A 20,643-nucleotide genomic window follows, 5' to 3' on the forward strand; every position below is an offset into this window, starting at 1 on the left:
TAGGGCCGTGATCTTTACTGAGAGTTCAGACCGTAGCATGTGATTCCCAGAGCAGTGGGACAGGAATGCTACGTGCTGGAGTTACTGGGAAATGTTCTGGCAGTTAGTGGACAAGCAATGAATGGCTTTAATGGTGTCGTCCTGGCAGGAGTTACACCAGTCAATGTGCAACTCTAGATCAAGTATGCTCATGTGAAGTTCACCAAATTCATGCATAAGATTATTTTTCTAGGGATGCAAAATAGGGATAGTTATCCACACACACACACACACACACACACACACACACACACACACACACACACACACACACACACACACACACACACACAATCTGGCTACAAGTATAAAACATCTGCTCAGTGGGTTTGATCTATGACTTAATGCTCTTCTTCTCTGAGTGTTTTAAACCCCCCTCCTCCTCCTCCTCCTCCACACACACACACACACACACACACACACACACACACATACACCAGCTGTCCTTATGAGCTTCACTAAAGCGCTAACATACTCGCTCTCACACACACGTCTCCTGTGATACGACAGGTTTGTACACACATCAAATTGAATCAAAGTGCATTACAACATGTCACGCTTGTTTCTGTCAGCAAACGCTGCATCGCTGCGGGGGGGGTTTGATCTACCCACAATCCCACAGCAAGGTCACACTCGCTCTGTACGCTAATGCTAATCCTCTGAAGGAGTGTGTGTGTACCTGTGTTTGTAATGATGTCCATACTGTGTGCATCAGCAAAAGGATGGTGTTTATGCACACAGAGAGATGATGGGAAATATCTGGATGTGTTTTCAGAGCAATTATTATTTATCCAGCAAATGAAGCCCTCTTGTTTGAGTCACTATGAACTGCTTTTGAATGTAGCGTGTTTATGTTATACTGAGGGTGTGTATCTGTGCAGCTATCTGCTCCAGTGTGTGTGTGTGTGTGTGTGTGTGTGTGTGTGTGTGTGTGTGTGTGTGTGTGTGTTGTGAGTGACAGAAGTTTGTGTTTCTCGGTGTGTGTTCTGCTTCTTCCATAACATCCCATCTCCTCTGCTCTCCTCCTGCAGCTGAAGACTGCCAGCTGCTCGCTCAGATCCCCAAAGTGCGCTGCCTGAGGAACGCCAGGAGAGAGGGTGAGTGTGGAGGGACGGGGGGAGACAAAGGTGGGAGGCAAACTGGCCTTATGCAGGAGAGATGTTGCTTATGCTTCACCTATTATACAGAGTTTCATAGAAATCCGTCCTTAGATTCTCTGTAAACCTGCTGACGGACAAACCCAGACAGAAATAAAGCAGAGGTACAAATAGACATTTCATTGGAGCAGCACCTTTTTAAACTCATAACGCATTACAACTACATTTAAAACACAGCATGGAAAGGAAGTTAGAATAGCAAACCACTCAAGACGTGAAGGAATAAACAAAGTAATGCAATTCTGGTGCAGCTGCTGAAGAAAACTGCCGCATTTATTTTCTTTTAATTAAAGCAGTGAATAGTTTCCTGTGAGTCCCATGACAAAATCTAGGAGCCTATTCTTTAAAACTGATCAATTAAAATCGATAAATTAGCCTCAAAGGATCTCATGTTGTAAAGTTTGACAGAGAGTGTGTGTATCCTTTTTACTTGAATTACTTATTGAATATTTCCATCAATTAGTGTCACTATATATCTGAATTCCTGTGGAGAGAGAAAAAACAATCAAGAGAATTTCACTTGTTTTATCCCATTATTAAAACCCACAAACTTTCGGGATCTTGAGAGCATTGTTATTTATTCCTCGCCCACAGTTTCTGAATTGGATTAGATTAATCCCGGAATGAGATTAAATCCTCGTCCTTCAAAACAAAGTTCAGCCGAGCCGAGAGGCAGAAGAAGCAGCGCTGCTAATTTGTTTCGATGTCTTAACATTAATCCGTCTTACTCGGGTTGCTGCTCTCCGCCACATGCTGACCAAACACGAGAATATTGAATTCACACGACCGGCATCCAGGGAACACGAGCTGGAGGGGGGTCGGGTTTTATTCAAAACAGTCTCCGAATATTTCACGTCTTTCTGTGAGCTTTTGTTGGGAAGAAAAAGTTCTCTAAGCTCTGTGTTCTGAGCCGGATGACCCGAGGAAAAGACAACAGACCTTGAATCAGAATGTGTGATCACACTCAGGTGCAACTATATTTTGAAGTCTCCTCTCAACGCAGTAAAGACGTAGGAGCATCTTGTTTAAGACTTTGACATCAAGAAATCATTTTAAGCTTTCATTCCGGCTCCTTATAGTTATATGGTTCTTAGCATCAGCTTGTAACTCCTGTCAGCATTTTCAATTCATACGTTTTACAGTAAGTAGGAAAGACTTTAAATAAATAGCTAAATAAACGAATAAAACTAAATACCAATTAAGAAAACGTAGGGAGCAATCATGTCATCTTGTTTAGTGACATATTTAGGATTTTTATAGCTTAAATAAATAACAATAATAACAATTATTATGATAATAACTCATATTTGTATTATGACCCTTAAAGTGATAATTATGTGTATTTATCCTTTAAATAAAGGTCTCTATATAAGTCTATACAATTTCTTAGAGGTCCACACAAAACCCAAAGATGTTTTGCGTTTTATTTCATAAAAACAAAACAGTGTGAAATGTAAACTGTGACTCACACGTAGCTTTTTAAATCCATAACCAGGGTTCTGTCTTAAAGCTAAATCCTCCTAATAAAGGTTTATGAAAAGGCTGTTTGGCTCGCCCCGTGTGTTCATTGTTCTGTGCTGTGGGTTATTTATCCAGCCTCTCAGTGTTTGTATAAACGGTGTTCTGCTGTTTGGAGTCAAGCTTCTTCATGCAAGTGTTTGTGAAATCCTGTTTATTCTCCTCTCCCTGAACTTGTTGTTTAAAGCTGTTTGAGCCTCGCTGCAAAGCTCACCTCTGAGGAATTTGATTTAAAAAATGAGATTGAGAACTAACTATTATCTCACGGTCATACTTCAAGGCTGCTTTGGGCGCTATTTAAACGCATTCATCCTTTAAAGTTTCTGGATGTTTAATCGTATTTGAACTGGGAACAAACAGAGGCATCTCTTTTAATTTACTGGAGATGCTGCAGGAAAAACACTTACCCTCCTCTACCTTTTCTGTGTTAAATGCAAATGACTTTGGATTAAAAAAACACCTTTATTGCTGTTCCTCCCCCTGCTGTCGCTATTCTGTTCTCAGCTGGGTGTCTTTTTAAATAGCTTTAATTTACAGCTTCAAATTAACACTTTTTTCATGGTTAGGATAAAAGTGAGACACATCCTGTTCACACGTATCCAATTAACCAGCTCCCTTTCAACTGGTAACTAATCTAACTAAAGAAAGAAAAAGCTCCTACAGTCCCTCGAAAGAGTAGAGAAGTCCTTATGTGACAAGTAAATTGAATATGTTCAATCAGCGGAGTGCAGCTCCAATAATCACACACAAATAACGCTTTAGTTTCACACCTGGAGTCTCTTTTGCAGCATGAAATGTATCATCCTACTTCCACTGACGCAAAAACAACAAATCAAATTATAGTTATCCCCCAAACATCACACAGTGGAAGAGAAGTCAATTAGAGTTAGCTAAAGTTGGGCTATAAAGGAACTACAGCACGGTCACATGACTTCAGGTCACCACCGCTAAGCTAAAGGAGGCTAATGTTGGGCTATAAAGGAACTACAGCACGGTCACATGACTTCACGTCACCACCGCTAAGCTAAAGGTGGCTAATGTTGGGCTATAAAGGAACTACAGCACGGTCACATGACTTCACGTCACCACCGCTAAGCTAAAGGAGGCTAACGTTGGGCTATAAAGGAACTACAGCACGGTCACATGACTCCACGTCACCACCGCTAAGCTAAAGGAGGCTAATGTTGGGCTATAAAGGAACTACAGCACGGTCACATGACTCCACGTCACCACTGCTGTCAAGAAACAGAAAAAAGGTAGATATTTGACAGTTTTTCAGACTTCAATGTCATCTCCACCGTGTGTTTCCCTCCTCAGGTCTGATCCGTTCCCGTGTGCGAGGAGCCAACACGGCCTCTGCCTCCATCTTGACCTTCCTGGACAGCCACTGCGAGGTCAACACTGATTGGCTGCAGCCGATGATCCAGAGAGTGAAGGAGGTACCGACCCACAGGATGCCGTCATTCACACTCTGCTATTTAACACCTAATACATGCAACACGCACACATAACACACTCATACTCTGGAGGTGGAACAGTTGCTTCTCGGAGCCTGTGATGTCCCACTGCGGGGTTATGCTGCTTTTCATGCCTGATTTATTGGCTGTGATGCAACACATTGGCAGAGCATGTTGTTAAATAAACACTCAATTTGTTTCGGCTGAGATTGAAGTCATACTAAGCCCCCTCCCCTTCACCCCACCGCCCTGTGTCCTCTCTGGAGGGGTCTGTTGAGTGTTTTTCTGCAGAGGTCTGTGTTGTTGCTCGGCGACGGCGTCCTCCCCCCCCCCCCATGCTGGATTCACTTCTAATCCAAAACAGTCTTTTTTAAAAGCAGCATGGGAAGATTGTCCCGGTTTCACCGCATCCTGCAAATTAAATTACACAGCCCACCAGGGACCCTTAATGTTCACATATGAATATTTCATAATTCAGAAAATGTGTTACCATGATGAAATGTGAAACCAGACACTTAATTATCAGGGGGGGGGGCTTTCGCTAGCTTTTTAATTTCACTGGGATTTCCAAGGGCATATAGGCTCACGGTTTCTTCCTGGAGCTATTTCACAAAGTGTGTCGGAGAGGGAACTCTGGAGGGAACACAGGGATTTTAGCCTCTGCAGACCATTTACATGCACCAAAACCTATAGAACACACAGGGAACAGGGCCTCTTGAATGTGAGATATACTGGTTGGATAAACGAGAAGATCTTATGTCTGTTTGTTTGATATGAACTACAGTCGTTAGCTTAGCATAAACCCCTGGAAAGGATTCGCCTGTGTTTGTTTACTGAAGGACAAAAGTCTGCCTTTTAAACTTAAAACATTCAGAAATTCAGCATGCAACAAATATCCAGAAGCCTCTGCTGTAAAAACCCCTCCATGTTTTATTTATCAGCCTCTACACATTGTGAGTGTGTGTGTCGGTGCTCCCCTCCCCTCTGACTCATGCAGCTTTCATTACAATCTTTCAGTCCGGCTTCTTGAGATAATTCCCCCGCCGCTCGACCTCTGAGAGCAGGAATACTGATGAAGCGCCGTCCCTGTCCCTCCTGCTTTAATGCTGCACGATGACACCTTCGTTTGGCATCTCAGAGCAATGGAAACCACTTGAATTTAAAGAGTAATTAAGCACCTTTAAGGAGCTTTCAGGTCGCAGATATTGGGGGATTACAGATGTAAGTTCAGGGAGAGGTGCAGCCTATCACTCACATTTAATACCTTATTAGAAGTCATTACGTTCTTTCAGACATCGAGAATTATTGTAATGTGCCGAATAAATTTAGCCTCTAGCAGTTAAACACTAAGCTAATAATCATTTATCAGAAATGCTTCCATTATGACCCTCTCCCTTCGTTTTTCGTTTATTTAACAGAGACAGCGCACATTTATCAACTAAGTGACGTCTCTACGTAACACTCGCGCTCCCATTGGCTAGCCCTCCAACACATTGTACGTGATAGGCTAAGGGGCGGGACATCTCTAAGCAGTTGATCAATCACAACAGAGCCGGGCATCTAACTAATCAGAGCAGACTGGGCTCTGGTTTCAGACAGAGGGTGAAAAGAGGAGCTGCAGCACAGACAGTATGAGAAACATAAAGAGACACTACATACTGATAAACACCTGAACATCAACAGGAGAGGACTCTTTAAAGTAGAGACACTGCATACTGATATACACCTGAACATCAGCAGGAGAGGACTCTTTAAAGTAGAGACACTACATACTGATATACACCTGAACATCAGCAGGAGAGGACTCTTTAAAGTAGAGACGCTACATACTGATATACACCTGAACATCAGCAGGAGAGGACTCTTTAAAGTAGAGACACTACATACTGATATACACCTGAACATCAGCAGGAGAGGACTCTTTAAAGTAGAGACACTACATACTGATATACACCTGAACATCAGCAGGAGAGGACTCTTTAAAGTAGAGACTCTACATACTGATATATACCTGAACATCAGCAGGAGAGGACTCTTTAAAGTAGAGACACTACATACTGATATACACCTGAACATCAGCAGGAGAGGACTCTTTAAAGTAGAGACACTACATACTGATATACACCTGAACATCAGCAGGAGAGGACTCTTTAAAGTAGAGACACTACATACTGATATACACCTGAACATCAGCAGGAGAGGACTCTTTAAAGTAGAGACACTACATACTGATATACACCTGAACATCAGCAGGAGAGGACTCTTTAAAGTAGAGACACTACATACTGATATACACCTGAACATCAGCAGGAGAGGACTCTTTAAAGTAGAGACACTACATACTGATATACACCTGAACATCAGCAGGAGAGGACTCTTTAAAGTAGAGACACTACATACTGATATACACCTGAACATCAGCAGGAGAGGACTCTTTAAAGTAGAGACACTACATACTGATATACACCTGAACATCAGCAGGAGAGGACTCTTTAAAGTAGAGACACTACATACTGATATACACCTGAACATCAGCAGGAGAGGACTCTTTAAAGTAGAGACACTACATACTGATATACACCTGAACATCAGCAGGAGAGGACTCTTTAAAGTAGAGACACTACATACTGATATACACCTGAACATCAGCAGGAGAGGACTCTTTAAAGTAGAGACACTACATACTGATATACACCTGAACATCAGCAGGAGAGGACTCTTTAAAGTAGAGACACTACATACTGATATACACCTGAACATCAGCAGGAGAGGACTCTTTAAAGTAGAGACACTACATACTGATATACACCTGAACAACAGCAGGAGAGGACTCTTTAAAGTAGAGACACTACATACTGATATACACCTGAACATCAGCAGGAGAGGACTCTTTAAAGTAGAGACACTACATACTGATATACACCTGAACATCAGCAGGAGAGGACTCTTTAAAGTAGAGACACTACATACTGATATACACCTGAACATCAGCAGGAGAGGACTCTTTAAAGTAGAGACACTGCATACTGATATACACCTGAACATCAGCAGGAGAGGACTCTTTAAAGTAGAGACTCTACATACTGATATACACCTGAACATCAGCAGGAGAGGACTCTTTAAAGTAGAGACACTGCATACTGATATACACCTGAACATCAGCAGGAGAGGACTCTTTAAAGTAGAGACACTACATACTGATATACACCTGAACATCAGCAGGAGAGGACTCTTTAAAGTAGAGACACTACATACTGATATACACCTGAACATCAGCAGGAGAGGACTCTTTAAAGTAGAGACACTACATACTGATATACACCTGAACATCAGCAGGAGAGGACTCTTTAAAGTAGAGACACTACATACTGATATACACCTGAACATCAGCAGGAGAGGACTCTTTAAAGTAGAGACACTACATACTGATATACACCTGAACATCAGCAGGAGAGGACTCTTTAAAGTAGAGACACTACATACTGATATACACCTGAACATCAGCAGGAGAGGACTCTTTAATGTGATTTATGTGATTCTGTAGGCGTCATAAAAGTGTTACCACGCAGTTACATTTAAATAATTTCACTTTCCGAAATTAGAAAACACAGCGAAAGAATAAAACTCTTACACGCCTCATCAGCTAAATGAAGAGCAGCCAGATGTGAGAGACAGAACTCGTGATAAATCCTGCGGCGGAGAACAGAACGAGGAACAGAGAAGAGTGAAGTATTGAGAGATCATCCACGACATTCACACTGGAAGTGCTGCCTCGTCGTGCATCATCACAGAGGGTCATAAAATGCCTCATAAACGTCTAATGCTTAAAGCTGTGCAGAGCGTCACTCTCCAAACTGCTATCTCACACACTGCTATCTCACACACACACACCCCTCTGGTGCAGTGAACACCAGAGATCTAATTGGAAACAGTCAGTGGGATTGTCCCGATGCAAAGCTGTCTCACACACACATGCAGATGCCTGATGGGCAAACAGCAGTGTTGGCACTGACTCACAATCACAGACAGATGCAGACACACACACACACACACACACAACCACTCTCTCTGCTCTGTGTTTACTGTAGGGGGTCGTGTTGCCTCTCCAGAAGGAGGTGATTTAACAGTTTATTCATCAGGAAATCATGTTTCCTCAAAACCATGGGAAGAAGCAAGAGAGATATTTAAATATTATCTGAAATGAAATCTTTTGTTTTAAAGTCAAACATTTTGACAAAAATAAGTCCAATCATGATTCATGTAACAGGATATCCATCATGCTTCATGTAACAGGATATCCATCATGATTCATGTAACAGGATATCCATCATGAATTCATGAAGCCATGGTGAGATAAAAAACAAGATAATATTCTGAGATAGAATTAAGATTTGATGCATTTATGGACAAATTGGGAAACTAAAATAGAACTAAACTCAATATGACTGCAAAGTAAAATTGAGTTGAGGTCATCCTCTGCAGGCATAATGATGTGTCCACTTTAGGGGTCATGTTACATCTCCAGCGGTTCATCCGTCATGAATCTGTGTTTGCTAAGAATTGTGGGAAGAGGTTTTAAAGAAAAATGTAAAGAAAGGAAAATAAAAAGTTCAGATTTAATCCACTGGTTTTTATGTGAAAAGTAAATGTTGTGGTTTAAAAAGTATAATGAATGCTTTCAAAATGTAGTGGAGTAGAAGTATGTGCAGCATAAACTGGAAATACACAAGTAACGTTCGTCAAAATATTACTTAGGTACAAAACTTGCAATACCTCCAGGTGTTACGTGTCTTTAGCATCCAATTTTACATTTAAATCGACCCATACATATTCACACTGACTGTAACCTGTTTTTGTCATGATTGCACAGCATAACGTGTGTGTGTGTGTGTGTGTGTGTGTGTGTGTGTGTGTGTGTGTGTGTGTGTGTGTGTGTGTGTGTGTGTGTGTGTGTGTGTGTGTGTGTGTGTGTGTGTGTGTGTGTGTGTGTGTGTGTGTGTGTGTGTGTGTGTGTGTGTGTGTGTGTGTGTGTGTGTGCAGGATCATACTCGAGTGGTCAGCCCCATCATTGACGTCATCAGCCTGGATAACTTCGCCTATCTGGCAGCCTCTGCTGACCTGAGAGGAGGTCAGTACACACACACACACACACACACACACACACACACACACACACACACACACACACACACACACACACACACACACACACACACAGGCATTAGCATTGATAACATACAGCTGCATGCAGGGGAAAACCCCTGAGTTATATGATTTCCCAATCCCTGCCAGAATAATTCCAAACTCATGAGAGAAATTCCAGAGCGGATTACAGTCAGTCTGGAAGTTGGTGAAGATTTAAAAGTGTTCCTCTTTAGATCTCATGTCTAGACAAAGTGTTTGTGAATTAAATCAGATTTAATGTGTGTGTTCTGATCTCCTTCTCTCCAGGGTTTGACTGGAGTCTTCACTTCAAATGGGAGCAGATTCCCATCGAGCAGAAGATGGCGAGGAGCGACCCCACACAGGCCATCAGGTTCACTTTCATAATCCTCTTTATTTCTGGTGTTCAGATCCACAGTACCTCAAATGAATCATCTGTTGTGTAAGATGGTGCATTAGGACCTTTGCAGGAGCCAATAAGTACTCACAGGGTTTTCCTCTAGACAATAACCCACTCAGCGAACATCAGCGCTTTTTGACTCCTATTGGCTCCTCTCCTCTGTTCTGCAGGACTCCGGTGATCGCCGGCGGGATCTTCGTCATGGACCGCAGCTGGTTCAACCACCTGGGACAGTATGACACACACATGGACATCTGGGGCGGGGAGAACTTTGGTGAGATGGCTGAGGATTTCTAACTTTAACAAAACCCTTCTCCACAGGAATCCTCCACAGCGTGTTTTTATATACGTACATAAAACCCAACGTTACTCTGGAAAACTTCTACTGCAAAAAATCCAAATGTGTTTGATTCATTTGGATTTTTCTTCTCTATCTCTAAACGTTTCTTCTCTAAAAACATGTCAATATAAAATGTCCACGGCCCTCTTCCCTCGGGGAGAGTATTCTCACTTCATTATTAATGCAATGCAAACGTCTGGGTTTCTTGCGGTGCATTCATTCAGACTAAGAGGAATATTTATTCTCCTCACATTAGCCGAAACACTTCATGGTTCCACCTTCTGTGATGTGAAGATCAAATCCTTTTATTTCTATAATTAATATAACATTGTTTATTTTTTACTTTTTGGGAGTTGCAATATTCAAAATTAGCTCCAACCCCAACCAGGAACAACAGTGCAATCCTGCTTTTACATGAATGCATGATAACTAGTGATGGTGGAACAGTAAAGCTTGTTCCTGCAATGAGAACTTTTACTTTAATCACTTTAAGTAAATCTTCCTCATTTTGCATTCATGCATTATCTCTGCCAGACCATGGCTTGTAACAGAGTATTTGTAACAGAGTATTTGTAACAGAGTATTTGTAACAGAGTATTTGTAACAGAGTATTTGTACTTTTACTTGTTTAAATAAACCAAAAGGAATGAAGAGAAGTGAATCCCTGCTGTTCCCTTGGACACGGCTGTCATGCGCACACGAGTCAAACTGAGAAATAATCTGATAAAAGTTATAAAACTGGCCTTTTTAATATCTTCATGTCGGGTTTTGAGTGGTGTTGGCTCTGCAGAAGCTTCTGGATGCTGCAGAGGTCCAGCTGCCGCTCTCTGAAATACCAATCGTGTCCTTGGAATTTACAAAGGCAGCCAAGCATTAAATTATCCACTCGGACAGCTTTCATTCTGCTGATTTACAGCGGGTAGCGTCTGCCGCATACAGAGCGAGTCAGGTGAACCCGGCCAGGTGCGGATCAGACAAACTCCCCGCCTGATGCTGACCCGCGTCTGTGTGTTTCTGCCCGACCTGCAGAGCTCTCCTTCCGGGTGTGGATGTGCGGAGGAAGCCTGGAGATCCTGCCCTGCAGCCGCGTGGGCCACGTGTTCAGGAAGAGGCACCCGTATGACTTCCCAGAAGGCAACGCTCTCACCTACATCAAGTGAGTGGGTCGGTGGGATAGAACACCTGACTCCCTGTTTGTGCAAAACAGCTGACCAAGAAGGGGGTTCATCTTTAAGTCAGTAGTACAATCTTAAGTGTCACATGATGCAGCACGGCTCGGGTTAAGAGCATCACCAGGAGAACTGGTTTTGAATCAAACAACAGATGAGGTTACTGAGTTTTGAACACTTTTAAAAACCCACACATCAAAACACAACTTGTTATTGGTATTAAAACTGTCCGATCATCACTGAAAATGCTTGAACAGTATACCGATACTAAGCTTAGGTGTTTAGTTAGTATACCACAAGTAAATACAAAGTCAGACTGGTCAGAAAAACCCGTTCTTATCTACGGGAGCATTCTGCAGACTCAATTCAAATGTAATCATAGTTATGTTTGCATTGATTGGGTCAAAACATGGCTTTAAATGTAATAATGCAATTAGCTTTTTATCAACTTAAAGTGCAATAGATTCCATTTTCAGCATTTGAATGTTAATTGTCAACAATAAATCTTAAGTTAGTTAGAAAATCAAATGTTTTTATTTTGTTCAGGTGGAAAATCAAATGGAATGGATTATCGATCTTTAATTACTGGGCTATAAAATGAGAAATGGAGTTACATTATTCATATTGAATTTGAATGATGAAATACAGATTAAAATTTGAATATAATATCAGTTGGTGTTTCAAAACGAAATGTAAATCAGCTTTTTAATGAACATGTTGATATTGCCTCAAAGTGCAAGTTGTGAGGAGGAAAATGCTAACTGCATTGATGAGTTCTAATTAAAGTTTAAACTCAATTCCAACGTGAGATGACCTTTCAGTTTAATTTGCACATGCTTCCTTTCTCATCGGCCTGTTGGTCTTCCCTCCACATCCGGCTCTAAAGGGTGTGTGTGACTGTCATTAAGAGGAGCCTGTAGGAATGCCATCTGCACTGTCATTACTCTTTGTGACCGTGTGTGTGTGTGTGTGTGTGTGTGTGTGTGTGTGTGTGTGTGTGTGTGTGTGTGTGTGTGTGTGTGTGTGTGTGTGTGTGTGTGTGTGTGTGTGTGTGTGTGTGTGTGTGTGTGTGTGTGTGTGTGTGTGTGTGTGTGTGTGTGTGTGTGTGTGTGTGTGTGTGTGTGTGTGTGCAGGAACACGCGGCGTGCTGCAGAGGTTTGGATGGACGAGTATAAACAGTACTATTACTCTGCTCGGCCGTCTGCGCAGGGAAAGGCTTTCGGCAGGTTTGTACATTTCCCTGACACCTTCCTCCCTCAGCGCACCGTACAGAGCTCCGCTTCTGACAGACATTAAAATAGTACGTCTGACAAAGCTCATTATTTCATTTCATTCACCATTTCAAAGACAATCAGGGGTTTCTCTATAAAAATATAGCGTGAGGCTCTAACGTCTCTTCCGGATGAAATTAGGCCCCGCCCACTTTCCTGTGTAAATCCTGCATCAGAGCAATAATAGTGTCTTCACGTCTTAAAGCTGTGAGTCATATATTGCACCTCCAACAACAAATAGATCCAGAGCTCCGGTTCCTTTAGTACCAGAAAAAAGGAGAGTAAAAGAAAGGATCAGAAATCTCAGTCTCAGTGTCAGCCTGCTGCCTGCCACTCGTCCCCCAGCAGACCCACCGGACATCCAGAAGTCGAAATTTTGAAAAAAAAGGGCAGTTTTTTTGTGGAAAAGTGATCATTTTGAAAACATGATAGGCTATTTAAAATTCAACATTTAAAAAGAAAATGGTTGAGCTTCAGATCCATGTTTATCTTAGTATTTAATGTCTCATCTTCCTCCTCTTCCTCCTCTTCCTCCTCCTGTGTTTCTTTCTTGCAGCATTGCAGACCGCCTGCTGCTGCGGAGGAAGTTAAACTGCAAACCGTTCCGCTGGTACATGGAGAACGTCTACCCTGAGCTCAGGTAACACTCTCAACCTGAACTGATGTTACTTCATGTTTTGGGTCTGTGTGTTTGTCCCACTACTCATTTGAGTCCATTCTCAGTGCATGTGCTGGACACTTTCTGTAGCTGTTTGCAAATAAGTGGAAATATATAGATGAAGACATAAATAATAAAAAAGGAAAAATGCATTTAAGAGAAATTCTTTTTTAAATTATGTAATTTTAACAAAATAATAATAAATAAATATAAAAAAATAAGAAAAATAACCAAATCTATTTGTTTACTCGGCATTTTGGTAAATATCTTTTTTTTAAGTTAAGTTTCTTTCATTATTTGAGGACAAAATATCTATAATTTCAAAATCCACTTTAGAGAAAACCCGGCTTTTGTTTATATCATGAATGAAGTCCACATTTCTTTCTCACGCTCTTAATGCAGGAAGACATTTTGCAGATCCTTGGGGTTGTGATGACCCCAAAAATCAGAAGCAATGATCTAAATATATCTGATTTTATGGGAACATGAGTGCGGTGTCAGTGTTTATCCCAGCGGCTCAGCCCCCTCCCCTCACTCAGTGACTGGAGAGCCATTTAGATAAAAAACAATACATGTGGAAAAATAAAGATTCATACAGTGGTATGCAAAAGTTTGGGCACCCCTCTGAGATTTCATGACAATTTGCTTTTCCTTTATAATAGAAGATCACAGCAACAACATTTGTTTTCCTACAAAGATGTAGACGTTTTAGTGTTTTCCAGACCAAAATTCTTAGGGTAGCATTACATAGTTTTATTATAATAAAATAAAATGCAAAAAATGGGATGTGCAAAAGTTTGGGCACCCTTATAAATAGCATTCATTTCAACACCTGTACGGATTTATAGCTGACAGGTTGCTGCACAAAATTGCTTTGATTAGCTCATTAGACCTTCAATTACAAAGACAGGTGGAACCAATCATGAAAAAGGCTATTTAACATAGGTAATAGCTGGCTGTGCCTGGCCTAGGTTCTTTCTTAGGGAGTGGCAAGATGGGGACCTCAAAACAACTCTCCACTGACCTGAAAGCTAAGATAATCCAACATTATAAATTAGGAGAAGGGTATCAAAAAAAAATCTGACAGGTTTAAACTGTCTGTCTCCACAGTCAGAAACGTAGTTGTGAAATGGAAGGCCACAGGAACAGTCCGTGTGAAGGAAAGATGTGGTAGGCCGACAAAAATAGGGGAAAGGCACAGGCGAAGGATGGTGAAAATGGTCACAGAGAAGCCACAGACCACCTCCAGAGAACTACAACAACATCTGGCTGCTGATGGTGTAGTTGTTCACCGTTCCACAATCCAGCGTACTTTGCACCAGGAAGAGCTCATTGGAAGGGTGATGTGCAAAAAGCCTTTCCTGAGTGTTAATCACAAGAAGAGTCGCATGAGGTATGCAAAAGCACATCTGGACAAGCCAGAAGCATTTTGGAACAAAATGCTGTGGTCAGATGAGACCAAGATTGAGTTATTTGGTCATAACATGAACAGGTATGCATGGCGAAAAAAACACACTGCATTCAATGAAAAGAACTTGTTGCCCACTGTAAAATTTGGTGGAGGATCTATCATGTTATGGGGCTGTGTGGCTAGCACAGGTACTGGAAAACTTGTTAAAGTTGAGGGCCACATGAATTCCTTACAGTACCAGGAGATTCTTGACAAGAATGTTCTAGAGTCAGTCACAAAGTTGAAGCTACGCCGGGGTTGGATTTTTCAGCAGGACAATGATCCTAAGCACCGATCAAAATCCACCAAGGAATTCATGCAGAAGCACAGGTACAATGTTCTGGAATGGCCATCCCAGTCCCCAGACCTTAACATCATTGAAAATGTATGGATTTATTTGAAGAAGGCTGTCCATGCACGGAGGCCAAGAAACCTGACTGAACTGGAGACGTTTTGTGTGGAAGAATGGGCCAAAATACCACCTGCCAGGCTTAAGGGACTTGTCTGTGGCTACAGGAGGCGTCTACAGGCCGTTATTGCAGCAAAAGGAGGCAATACTAAATATTAATGGAATTATTTCTTAGGGGTGCCCAAATTTATGCACATGCCTATTTTTGTTTGAATGCACATAAACATGTTTCTGTTTGACCAATAAAAGTTATTTCACTACTGAGATGTTTCTGTTACCATAAGGTATAACATATGTTAAAATGAAGTTGCTGCTTCAAAAGCTCAGCAAGTGACAAACTGATGCAGTGGTTTTCCTAAGGGGTGCCCAAACTTTTGCATACCACTGTATATAAAAGAATAAATCAATAAATTGAGAAGTAAATATAAGAATTGATTTAAATATTGAAAAAGTGAATCAAGAAATTTAAAATAAATATATTTCTCCATTATTAAATTATGAATTCTCTTTATATTTAATATGTTCTTCTATTGCCCTACCTCTTTTATTGCCCTCCTCTGACTGCCTTATATTTCTCAATGGGCCGACCGATCGACCCCTCCATCTGTTCTGTACTGTGGTAACAAGACCTCTGTTTGGCCCCTCAGGGTCCCGGAGCAGGAGGCGGTGTCCAGTGTGCTGAAGCAGGGCGGGCTTTGTCTGGAGTCCCGGGGGCCCGACCTCATCCTGGCAGAGTGCCGGGGCCTCGGGACCAACAGGCCGCCGCCACAGGTCAGAGCTCTGCCACCAGGGGGGGCTGTGGGTCAGATTACATTCAAACATACAGGAGTTTTGCTGATGATGCAGGTGTACTTGTATAGCAGCCTCAGGGACTGTGTGTACGGAGCTTTCATTTGTTTTGCAATAGAGATTTTTATTATGTATTTTTCTGTGTTCTTCAGAGATGGGAGCTGATAGAGCCACACATCCGACAGCAGGACCTCTGCCTCGCCATCTCGGGCTTCACCGCGGGGTCGAAGGTCAGGATGGAGAGCTGCAGCTCAAAAGAGCCCCGACAGGTGAGAAGGAGACCATGATTATTTACAAGAAGGTTTTAATATATACGGTATTTGATTTGCAGTGTCGGTGCATAACATGAGTAGGGTAAGAGGGAATAAAAATATGTACAATATTTGGCAAAAATAAAAGAGCAATTCAGGTTTTAGTTGTAGTTGTGTGCAGAAATGTGCGAGTTGGGGCTTTGAATTTGAGAGAATAGGGCCTGAGAAGTCCTTAAAAAGTCCTTGTTTTGATGAATACATTTGCCCCTGAATTTGTAAATAGTGTTAACCGTTCAAATCAGTACTTTTAAGTTGCATTTTGAACATTTAGTGTGTTGATACATCTAAATACTGTAAATGGTTATTTAGAGATAACTGCACCCTGCAGTGTGACGCAGCCAAAGGGTTAAGAAAAGAAAAGCAGGAATTTGCTTTAATCTCCACTATCAGTCACTTTAGCTGTGGCTCTCACATTTTCCACATCTCAGTCTGGGATAAAGAGCTTTATGAATCCTTGATGTGCCACTCAGAGGCAGACATGAAGGATCTGCAGATTAAAGTGGAGCCAGCACACATGCAGAGAGCTGCCCGGGATGGAGTGAAGCACCAGGAGACTCGTGTCAAAAGCCCTATGTTTAAAACCTCACTTTGGTAGAAGTACAGAAGCGTTATCAGCAGAGTAAAAGTGGTTTCTGCAATAATATTGACCTCCATATATGACATGTATATATATGACATGCATTAGATTGGTCATAATGATGCATCAAGTAGCGTTTAACAAAGAACTCATGAAAAAAGTTGAGATTAAATGGAAAAACTCAAGTAAAGTGCGAACACTTGAACCCCAAGCCTTCAGGCTGCTCTCTAGTTCTCTTTCTGAATCCCTCTCCCATGTGGACGCCTTTTGGCTGCAAGCTTGATTAATGACACAGCAGAGGGAGTTAATAACTGGAAACGTGTGTGTGTGTGTGTGTGTGTGTGTGTGTGTGTGTGTGTGTGTGTGTGTGTGTGTGTGTGTGTGTGTGTGTGTGTGTGTGTGTGTGTGTGTGTGTGTGTGTGTGTGTGTGTGTGTGTGTGTTGTCCTATCATCTCTCTGCAGGCCTCCCATTTCTTTTTCCGATCAACAAAAGCACGTCTTACCGCGGGAGACATTTGTTCCCTCTGTCCCGAGCGTTTAATCCCGTAGAGAACATCTATTTTCCTCCCGTTGTTTCCCTCCGACGCTTTAAGACCTTTTTAGTTTTCCTGAAAATACTTATTGACCCCCCCCCCATCACATCATCACATTCTCCAGAAAGAGTGATTAAATACCTGGAAATTCTTGGACATAAATTAGACATATTATAGAATATTGGTGTCTTCAAGAACTGTTAAACCTAATTCAAACTGTAGTTCATTCTATAGGTTTCAGTGCATGTCAATGGTGTGCAAAGGCTAAAATCCCTGTGTTTCCTCCAGAGGGAGTTACCGGAGTCATTTGCCTAAAATTTGAGTTAAATTTGATGTACTTTTAGATCAAAACCCACCTTTTTTTACTTAAATTGTAACTTGAAGTTTAATTTCCTCCTCCTTGCATGTATCAGAGCATGTTTGCAGTATTTAACCCTCAGCAGGACTCTCTCTCGTGGATTAACCTCCCGCTCACCTCCAACCTCTGATAAGCCTCCTCAGCTCTCTCTCTGCTTCAGATAGAACATCACTTTATACCTGGTGATTTATGAGCTGTTCATGGGGAGCACATGTTGTCTCTCCTTTACTTCAGGATCAGGTTTCTGTTGAACTCGCTCCGGCACTTTTACACAAAGTGACGAGACACGAGGGAGACTCATAAAACGTGCATTAAGGCTTTTTAAGGTAAAAGAAGTCGGGAGAGGGGGGAATATTCAGAGAGAATACCCGATATTTTAAAGTTATCGTTGCACATTTATGAGAGAAGAAGCTTTCAATACTCTCTGGTATCAAAGTGGTACATTTACGAGAAAACCTCAGAGGTTTAGAAGATTAAAACTCCAATATTCTCTGAGATGTTGTCATACATTTGCAATAAAAACGTGATTCTTTTAGATTTAAGTGACGAATTTACAGGAAAACACTTGGATATGGTACATTTACTAGAAGAACTGCAGTTTATACGATTAAAGCAAACATGTTTTCTGAGATCATAGTTGTACATTTACCCAAACTAAATTAGAAATGATCTGATATGTAAATGGTCATTTTACTTGAAATAAAACCCACAAAATTATAGAAAGAAACTGAGTATTGAAATCCACAAGAAAAATGATAGGACAGAAGAATTCAATAATTATGGAGAAGAAATGTGAAAAATTGGGTAAAAATCTCAGATTGAAATCACAAATTTACAAGAAAAAAACCTGAACATTTGCTGAGAATACATTTTCAAATAAAGAGAATATAAACAAGTTGACCGTGTGTGATAAACATCTGTAATAAACTCTGTGAAATCCAAATCACAGGAACACGCTGATGTAATAACGTTTGATCTGATGAATATTGAATGCAGTCGGTAATTCCTGTGTTTTTGTGTCCTTCTTCCTGCAGAAGTGGAAGCCCAAAGGCACGGCTCTGCAGCACATGGTGGGGGGGCTCTGCCTGGACAGCCAGGCCCCCGCCGGCCCCACCATCATCACCCAGTGTCGCCCCCAGGTGGCCAGCCAGTCCTGGGAGCCCCAGATTATCTCCTGAGAGGTGGGGAGAGACGAGGGGGGTTTTGGACCAGGAGGGCTCAGGCCTGCAGCTCTCTCCGGGGTGAAGGGAGGAAATCTGAACTCTGAGATTGGAATCCTGCGCATCGGAGCGGAAAGACATTTCGAGAGGCCCTGCCGGGGTCTTTTTGTGTACCATTCTTCGAGGATTTCTTCTTAATCTTAAACTCTTCACGGTTGCACATCTCACTTCCTTTTTCAGTCGTGTATCTACCCTGGTCAGCAGTTTGCTTACGAGTAGTGCGGAGCTCCCGATCACACTAATGTAGCAGCAGTGTGTGTGGAGGGGAAGCTGCTGCTTTCTCCCTCTCCTCGTCTTAGGCCTGTGTGAGGGCCGGGGCAGCTTTATGTATAGCTGACTACAGATCTCCTCCTGTTCCTCTAAAGCACCATGCAGAGCACCGTCAGGAAGTCTTATTTATTGTTTTGCATGGTCAGACCCAAAGAATGTTGGTTTTTCTTTGCTGTCAAAGTTTCATGTAAATATTTGGAGCTCGGTTTCGGTGTCAGTACTCTATATGTGGTTTGAAAAATAAAATGGTGGTAACAAAGGACTTGTTGTTCTGGTTCTTCACAAAATACATTTGAATTGTTGTGCTGTTGGGTTTACAATGTTGGGGATTAGGATTAACCCTGGAGATGCACCATTCAATGGAAAATAAGCACCATACATAAAACATTTAACAAAAAACAGAAGTTCAATTTTAAAAAAATAAATATGTAATAATAAGACTTACAAAACCAGGAGATCCAATCAGGGCGTCAAATTGGATCATTTATTTAAAGATGTTAAATATCTTCTAAAGAAGTGTGCCTTCAAAAACTTCAGTTTGTATAATCTTAATTATCAAAGACACTCGTTAAGAATATACATTTCTTAACATTTGAATTCATTAGAAATGTTATCGCAGCCAAATATTTAATAGTGCGTTTACCAAATAAATTAAACGTGTAATAATGCACATCTTAAATATTTGATGTGTGCATTGATCATTTTACATTTCTAAATATTTGTCTATTTAAATATATAATAATATAATAAAAATGTGTCTTTCCATACCCCTTTTTCAGGACATGATTTCAACACATTTTTGAAAATATTATAAAGATATATTAATATATAAAAAATAGCTTATAAAATAATTATAATAAAATAGAAAAGTGGGTAATCTATAATTCAAATAATTAATAAATAAATATTAATAGATTATATTGCCCGCTCCTCTCCATATAAATTAATATATTACAAGAAGACACAAGAAAATCATTCAAATAATGGATGATTGAATTAATTAAAACAATAATGTTAGAATAAATATTTAGTCATTATAATATTAGTATAATGTAAACTATAATCTTATTAAAAAATACAAATCGAACATAAAATATGTCTTTATTATTCTATCATGTGAATGTGTGTGTTCTTGCATAGTGAGAATATTTATTAAGAATACTTTTGTTTTTCTGTGACATTAAAATTGGTATTGCACCAGAGATGTGTGGCTGAGCTTACACACAGTGACCACAAAGGGGCAGGAGATCCTCACAGATAAACAAAGGCTCTGTTTTATCACTCTGACCTTCAAGGCTGGTTGTAAATCAAAAAACTGGAGTTAAGATGATTAGGAGAAGAAGGGGAGTGTTAGTACAGAGAAGGCAGAAACACTGTGCAGGTGTTAGAGAAATATGCAGCAGTGAAGACTCACATTAAAATGACAATCACCGCAATAACAGGCTCGACAACTTAAGGGTTTCTTTGTTGGTTTTGTTACCATCCAGGCCGCAAGACTGCAGCTTAGCCGGCTGCAGAGCTATGTGAGGAATGCACCTTAATGCTGATAAACTT

At 41.1% G+C, this 20,643-nt stretch overlaps 1 protein-coding gene across 1 annotated transcript in view; it reads left to right on the forward strand.

The window, feature by feature from the left end:
- Positions 1 to 19,349, forward strand: part of galnt16 (UDP-N-acetyl-alpha-D-galactosamine:polypeptide N-acetylgalactosaminyltransferase 16) — a 39,090-nt gene extending 19,741 nt beyond the window's left edge. Inside the window, exons 5-15 of the mRNA XM_063907992.1 lie at positions 1,071 to 1,136; positions 4,032 to 4,153; positions 9,212 to 9,299; positions 9,623 to 9,707; positions 9,905 to 10,008; positions 11,104 to 11,230; positions 12,377 to 12,469; positions 13,071 to 13,154; positions 15,679 to 15,802; positions 15,973 to 16,089; positions 18,634 to 19,349. Coding sequence (XP_063764062.1) covers positions 1,071 to 1,136; positions 4,032 to 4,153; positions 9,212 to 9,299; positions 9,623 to 9,707; positions 9,905 to 10,008; positions 11,104 to 11,230; positions 12,377 to 12,469; positions 13,071 to 13,154; positions 15,679 to 15,802; positions 15,973 to 16,089; positions 18,634 to 18,777 — 1,154 coding nt within the window. The 3' untranslated portion in view covers positions 18,778 to 19,349. The remainder of the gene's footprint in view (positions 1 to 1,070; positions 1,137 to 4,031; positions 4,154 to 9,211; positions 9,300 to 9,622; positions 9,708 to 9,904; positions 10,009 to 11,103; positions 11,231 to 12,376; positions 12,470 to 13,070; positions 13,155 to 15,678; positions 15,803 to 15,972; positions 16,090 to 18,633) is intronic.
- Positions 19,350 to 20,643: the final 1,294 nt, after the last annotated feature.

Source organism: Eleginops maclovinus, chromosome 19 (genome assembly GCF_036324505.1).
Source record: "Eleginops maclovinus isolate JMC-PN-2008 ecotype Puerto Natales chromosome 19, JC_Emac_rtc_rv5, whole genome shotgun sequence".
NCBI lineage: Eukaryota > Metazoa > Chordata > Actinopteri > Perciformes > Eleginopidae > Eleginops > Eleginops maclovinus.